Here is a 7,766-nt window from a genome sequence, read left to right on the forward strand (position 1 = left end):
TTCTCAAATGTTGATTAATAAATCAACGAAACTCCGAAATGTTGTCATTACTCTACTAACTGCTGGCATTTCAAATGTCGAGGGCTGTACATATGTCATTTGCCTTATAAGAAAATAAAAACCGTAAAAATTGTAACACAAAACATTGAACTTCTCTCATTTTGCTCTTTTCGTCAATACTCTAAACATTACTTCATCACAATCAACAAGTCAAATTAAAATTCATATAAAAAAACATCACTATTATCAGTTTTTAAAATTGAAATATTCATTTCATGCATAGAATTAAGGAATTGAAATGTCAAGTATATAGATACAAAAGTTTAATTGTGAGATACATAAATACATAAAAATTGTGTGCTAGGTATGTGAAATTTCATTTAAAAGCGGGCATTTACAAGCATAACATACAATTCATATGTATTTACATATCTTAAACCTAAAGTTTTATATTTTCACACATAATAATCAAAACTTCAATATCATATAAAAAAACATAAAACATACTAATTTTTAAAGAGAAATACAAATTTTTGTGCATATCTTCAAAGCACCAAAGTGTCATGTATATATAAAGAGGAATTTATATTCATATCACACAATTCTTATGTAGTTACATATCTCAAACCTAAATTTTGATATTTTAACATAGTTCTCCAAATTTTATTATTACATTGGAAATAACACTATTACCATTATTAAGAAAGTGAAATAAACATTTTCATTCATATGTTTAAAACACCAAAGTGTCATGTATGTAAATTTAGCGTCTGTTTGGGGCAACTGCAGTTTATCATGATAAGCTATTGACTAGCAGCTAATCCAGATAATCTGGGTAGCTGTTTGGTTTGTGTGTTGGAAAACAACTTATTTACAGTTTTTCTGAATAAATGACTATTCTGCCCCTGATATAGATAAGTTGTATAACTTTTTGTTTTATACGTTTGGAAAACAGTTGGTTTGCAGCTGTTTCTGGATAAATGATTATTCTGCCTCGACGCAGTTGTGTTCTTTGCGACGTAGTTGTAACAGCTATACATTTGATAGTTTATAACAAAAAAGAATCACTTCATAACAATACAATAAAAGGATATACACCTCATTTAAGAGTGAGTATCAAGAAATCGAATAAAAAAGAAAAAAAAAAAGATAAAGTTTGCTTCTTATTATGGTGAATCATTTAACATATCAACATGTTCATGCAATTTACCAAACCGAAAACCACCCAAAACAAAATTCACCAAACCTTCCCAAGCATGCACTTTACTAAAACCGAAAACCACCCACTATAGAATTCACCAAACCTTCCCAACCATGCCTTTTAGCAAAACTGAGAACCACCTGTGGCATGCTTGGCCACAGTGAAACAGATGCACTTTAGCCTTCAACAAAACCTTTAGCCTTCAACAAAACCAAAATGTGTGTATTATGCATTGCCAAATTTCACTGTCACAGTGAAACATATGCACAATATTCACTTCCACTTTTGTAAAGAAATGAAATAAAGAGGACAGCCAAAACTCACTTCCATTGTAATAGACATGATTCACTTCCACCGTAAAGCACCAAACACTTCCACTGTAGTTTTTGAATGAGGATAAACATCTCAATACATATAGAAACAATACGTAAAAAAAGGCTAGTTCAACTGCAAGTGCAGCCCCCTCGAGCTAAAAAAAAATTTAGGTGCAATAACAAGAATGGGTCGCATGGCCAATCCAAGCCAACAAAAACAATATACGTAACTTACACCATTCTAAACCAAAATCCAAATAAATCGCAAATTATGAAGAATTGGAGAAGGAGAAGCAGAGAAGGGGTGAAAACCCATATTGAATGCCAAACTTAATAAAAAATCCAGTAGAATGCATAAAGCCAAAAATACGAAAGCCAACATAACCCAATGAAATCCATATCAGTCGAAGGAACGCCTACTACAAAAACCATTCCATCCATACGAAAACCATTCCATACTTACAGATCTATAGTTTTGTAGAGATCAGAGAGAGGAGTAATGAGTGAGAGGATGAGAGGCGAAGGAGCTAGGAGATGAGACAAGACTAGAAAGAGAGAACTAGAGGAGGATCACGCTAGGGCAGACGAGACGAAAAACCAAGGGCAGGTTGGTAATAATCAGCAAATGAACGTGAACCGCTAGGTCGATCCCTCAGCCGCGTTTATTAAAGAAAAAAAAGTCTGCTTTTGGAAAACGCCGCCCGAACACCAAAAAAAAAAAAAGGGTAAACTGCGTTTTCAAAACGTCGTCGCAGGCAATAAGCTGCCCCAAACACACCCTTAATCTATTGCCAAACAGTTTTTTGTATAAGCTTTAGTAAATCAGTATTCACCATATTTATTGAATCCTAATAACGTAAATCTAATATGTTGCCAGACAGCCCTTAAGCGATTGCCCTCCGAAGGGGAGCAATGGCTTTGAGGTAGGCAAAGGACTATATGAATTTGATAAAAGCAATTTTACACTTGCGTACTCATCAACAAACCACACAATTCTTATGTATTTACATATCTAATACCCAAAATTTGATATTTAGGCTTATAACACCTTGGTGCACTCCTCAACCATCAAAATGCATAATTCATTTTAAAAAGAAAATGAGTGCTACAAGGGTCCGAGTCTTACGTATGCAATTATGAATATTTAGGTGTTAGAAATGTTAATACATAAGAAATATCGTGGCATGTACTCAAAAGCTCCTGATATTTATATCCTTCCATCTTTAATAATTCTAATGTAATCTTGGTTTATAAATCATATCCTTAATAATTCCAATGAAATAAAAGAAAAAAAACTTATCATGTGATTTCCTACGTCTAACCACCAACTTCATCCACCTCACTACAAAATAGCTTCTGAACCAAAACAATGGCATCAACCAAACAATATGAGCCATTAAACTCAACAAACCTGCATCTGGAGTATCTAATCCAAGAATAATATTTCTCACATAGAACATGTATATAATCTTACTTTAGGTCAACTAAGCATGTGCGAACATAGCCTTTTTTATTCAAAAGATTGTCTAGGATCAAGCTACATTTATTATTGGACATGTAATATATGTATATTTCTCATTCTATGTAGTCCATTTTATGTAGCTTACCCCACGAAGCTTTCGACGCAACGATCCTTTTTTCTGGGTTCGCATCCTTTATTTTCCTTTTTAGTGCGAGTTTCACAAATAATTTAGGATGCAACATCAGTGTAGAACCTTATGGTTGGGGTTGTAAGCTTGTAAATGAACTTTTTAGTCGATGAATGATCATATTTGCTCGAAATTAGTAAACAAGCAAAAAGAATGTTTTCAAAAGCTTGAAGGTTAATTTAACTGTACTTAAACAATATTCAGATTCTTTATTTATATCAACGAACAAACTCCTTTATCATTCAACGAGTAACATGTTAAATTATGCATAGCTAGTTCACTGATAGATTATATCATTTGTAATATATTATTTAAATAAAAATTAATTAAGTTTAACTTGTTAAATTTAATATTAAATAATAACATGTTATAGTTTAATGTTAATATACATTAAACTTTAGCACAATTAGTTTTTGTTTTTCTATTTTAATAAAAAAAAATTAGTATGTGCCAAATATGAGCAATTAATTTTTGCTAAATACTATTTCATTGCAGATAAACTTATTTACAATTTATTTTCATTTTATTAATATTTAATTAATTTCCTTGCTTATTTATTTAGATTTATAAACTTATTTATTAATAAATTAACATAAAATGTGAGATATAAATTCAAATACTAACTTATTCATTAACTTGTTTAATTAGTTGTTCAATAAATATAAACAAATTAAATATAATTATTAAAAAAATAAATCAAGCCAAATATGAATATATATTAAAAAGTTTAAGTCGAGCATAGGGTGAATAAGAACAACTTATATTATTGCCAATTCAAGTCAAGTTAAATCCATGAGATATTTGACGACTTGACTTGGCTCAATTATAACCCTGACTAATTGATTTACAGTGTGCATCAACAATTCGATTACTTGTTTGCATCTTAATTTTTAAATATAAACTTTTTTAAATATTTAGGCAAGATTCTATTGTCATTTTTGTATGAAAATGATCCAATCGTCAAATGTCAAATAAAGCAATAAGCGGATCCGATGAAATCAGGGCGGTCAAAATGCCAGACCCCATGTCTTCGATCATTGAAAACATTAATGCAATTAATGAGTTTAATTTGGGCGATTTAAAAATTTACAGTTTTACATTTGCAAATTCAAAATGTGTGACCTGTCAATAACAGGGAGCCACGTGATAATTTGGGTTTACTGACATGCACGATTTGGGGCCGGGTTGCCATGTGACACCCTATCAGTAGGGTTGTCAAAAAAACTCGTTGTTTGCAAGCAGTTCGCGTTTGCTTCGTCAATGAGTTCATGTTCGATTCGTTCGATAAGTAAACGAAACAAATGTGAATTTTTTTTTTCATTCGGTTAGTTAAACGAATCAAACAAGAACAGTGATGCGTTCGTTCGTGTTCGAATTGTTATTATTCGAATTATAAAATAATTTAAAATAATTATATATATATATATATATATATATAGAAGTACCCTCGACTTGTTATATTTAATCATGTTTAATATTATTTCAATTTATTAACTTTATGCAAGCTTTTTAAATTGAAGTAATAGTTAATTGATCAATGTCATGTTTTCCTCATCCACTTATGCTTTACCTAAACCTTAAAACACTCCATGATATTCCATGTCATCATGAAGGGCAAGTACCCATGTCAAGCTCGTGAAGAGGAATGAGCTCAGGAAGGAGGAGTCATCAAGCAGGGCATCTTCTTGAGATTGACCAAGTCTCTTACATAAAGTGAAGATTTTTTGTTAGAGAAGATGACCGCTCAAAAATGACTTCTTTGAGATTTTCTCACTTTATTTCCAGCTAGAATGATACAAATTTTAGCAGAAAAGAATGGTTGTGTTCCACTATCAATTGATAGGGTCAACCATGAACTTCAAGATAAAAGAAAGAGTTTTTAACAATATGGAAACCCACCAAACATAGTTCCAAATACAACAACTGGGAAACCTTAGGCAGACCCATTAAACCTTATTCCTTTTCTTCATCAATTATTCCCTTGAATTGTGAGCCCATGGACAAAGCATGATTCAATTACAAACAAACACACACATTTGATGAACTATATAAATAGAGGTCCTTGTTGAGAATTATACTCAACTCTATCGTGAAAGAAGAGCCTCGACATGGTAGAGTTGAATTCAACACATCTTCAAATCCTCTCTATGGCTATCTTCATTGTCATCTTATGGCTAACCACCAAGACAAAGCCCTCCAATGCCTTTCCTCCTGGAAATAGATGGTTGCCTCTAATTGGGGAAACCCTATCTTTTCTGAAGCCTCATCAATCCAACTCTGTGGGACACTTCATGGAAGATCGCATCTCAAGGTATAAAATCATTATAAAAAGCATACAACATGCATGCTTAACATAGTTATAATTGTAATGATGATCAGTAGTGATTGGGATTGTAGGTATGGGAAAATATTCTCCTCTAGTTTGCTGGGAAGAGAGGCCATAGTATCAGCTAACGTAGAGTTTAATCGATTTGTGCAAAATAATGAGGGAAAGCTGTTTGCCACAGCATGGTTGCCAACCTTTCAAGGGCTTTTCGGCAGAGAATCAATAGCATTTTTGAGTGGAGAAAGCCATAAGAGATTGAGATCTGTTTATTTGAAGTTCTTGTGCATGAAGAGATTGCAGACTGTTTTTTTAGCAGATGCAGATTATTTGGCTTCATGTATTGTGAATTCTTGGAAGAACGGCAGTATTATATCAGCCAAAGAAGAGTCTGTTAAGGTAGATTTCAGCTTCTTAAGAATGTCGATGCATGAAAAAGCTTTGGTTTTTTGTTTATGATAAAAGATGACTTTATAATTATTTGTATTAAAAAAATTTATTATATTTAATAGTCATATATTTCATAATTTTTTTATTAAAATTTAAAAACATATAACTAAAGATATTACTTTTGCCATAATTTACATTAAGTTAAGTTTTTTTTTCTATATATATTCCAATATTATGGCATTGAAGTAATTTGATTTGGATCATGGCATAATCTTCTATATTATTGTATTTTTAATCATGGTGAAGGGCTTGAATCATTCAAAAGTGAAATATGTCTTCATGTATAAGTTTATAACACTGATGTGTCATAAATATAAGTATCAAACTTTAGGCATTAGATATTAGAATAGATAAAAACTATTCTATATGAATGTTATGCAAGGACCTAACTTTATGAATTATTCATAGCACGTTATACAGGGTGTCTTAATGGTAACAGTCTTTGTTATTTGCATTGAGGTAGATTTTAAGCCACATTATATGATGTTGCAGTATTCCCTTCAAATAATGACCATGAACACATTAAGTATAAGAAAGGATGATTGGCTGATGGAGATGCTTCTCACGGATTACTCATACGTTATTTCTGCAATTTGTTCAGTGCCTATTAATTTCCCAGGCCTGAAATATTGGAAGGCACTTAAGGTAACTCTATATTTACTCATATACCTTAATAAAAATACAAGCTTTATGTGCTTGAAAAATAAAATAATTTGCTTTATGAGTCCATTTTTATATGTAAACATGCTAATATAGAATATGATTGATGTTTCTTATATTAAAAACTTTTGCAACTAAATAATTAATAAGATTTAATCATAGCTTAATTAGAAAAAAATAAAATCACATAAAAAGTAATCAATATCTTAAAGAAAAATAGAAAATATCAATGAATATGTTATATTATAATGTAATAAGCATCTTCATTTATCATTTACTTTTAAGAACATAAGTCATAAGTTGTACAAGAATTGTTGCACATGTTAGAAAACTTATGACAAGCGAGAGAAGTTTGTGTTGTAGGAATGTACGAAAATCACTTAGAAACAAATAAGTTAAGAGAACTACACATAAGACAGAATATTATTTTCACAAAAAAAATGAAATTAAAAATATTATAGCGTCTTATCTATTTAAAATAGCTGTGCTAGTATGAGTTAAAATTATGAATGGTATTGCACCCCATAGTTGAAAAAGATAAACTAATAAAACGTAATAAAGTTTGAATAATGGAATATGATTTCTCATATAGAAGTAATAGATTTTGGGTCTGCTTGGGATAGCTTTCTATCTACTTTGCATTTTAGATAGCCACCATAGCTTCGTTTGGGAAGCTACTTTCTGAAAAATTATGTTGTGGGAAACTATTTTTTTCAAATTTACCTGCAGAATAACAATAGTTGTAAGGGTTTGTTTTGGGCGGCTGCAACTTTTGAAAAATGTGGTAGTAAAGTTGTGGGGAAGAAACCAACTTCTTAGAAAGTTACACTAGAAATTATAAGTGCATATTTTTTTCAAAAAATCACACATATTTCTTACAACATCTGTACTTTAACAGATCATGTTGAAAAAAACAGTATCCCGTCAAAGAAATTTCAAGAAAATAATAAGAAAATTGTTCCCCAAACGGAGCTGTAGCTGCAGTTTGAAACTCAAAGTAGACAGAAAGTTGTCCAAAACATACCCTAAGAATCCTATTGCATGAAATTTTGGAAAAAACATATATTATAATTTTAAGTGTAGTTTTTTAAGAAGTTATTTTCTCCACCACAGTTCTATTACCACATTTTTAAAAAGCTGCAATATGTTTTAAAGTTTAATTGTAAAAT

The 7,766-nt window shown here is 31.0% G+C and overlaps 1 protein-coding gene across 2 annotated transcripts; it reads left to right on the plus strand.

Moving 5' to 3' along the window:
• Positions 1 to 4,922: 4,922 nt before the first annotated feature.
• On the plus strand, positions 4,923 to 6,582 carry LOC110037871 (cytochrome P450 90B1-like; the record flags this gene model as incomplete). Of its 2 annotated transcripts, none has more annotated exon segments than XM_020742598.1 (3): positions 4,923 to 5,475; positions 5,547 to 5,886; positions 6,430 to 6,582. In XM_020742598.1, coding segments are annotated over 3 exon segments (696 nt in total), but the record flags the coding sequence as incomplete, so codon positions are not given.
• Between the last annotated feature and the right edge of the window lie 1,184 nt (positions 6,583 to 7,766).

Source organism: Phalaenopsis equestris, unplaced genomic scaffold (genome assembly GCF_001263595.1).
Source record: "Phalaenopsis equestris unplaced genomic scaffold, ASM126359v1 Scaffold226117, whole genome shotgun sequence".
Lineage (NCBI taxonomy): Eukaryota > Viridiplantae > Streptophyta > Magnoliopsida > Asparagales > Orchidaceae > Phalaenopsis > Phalaenopsis equestris.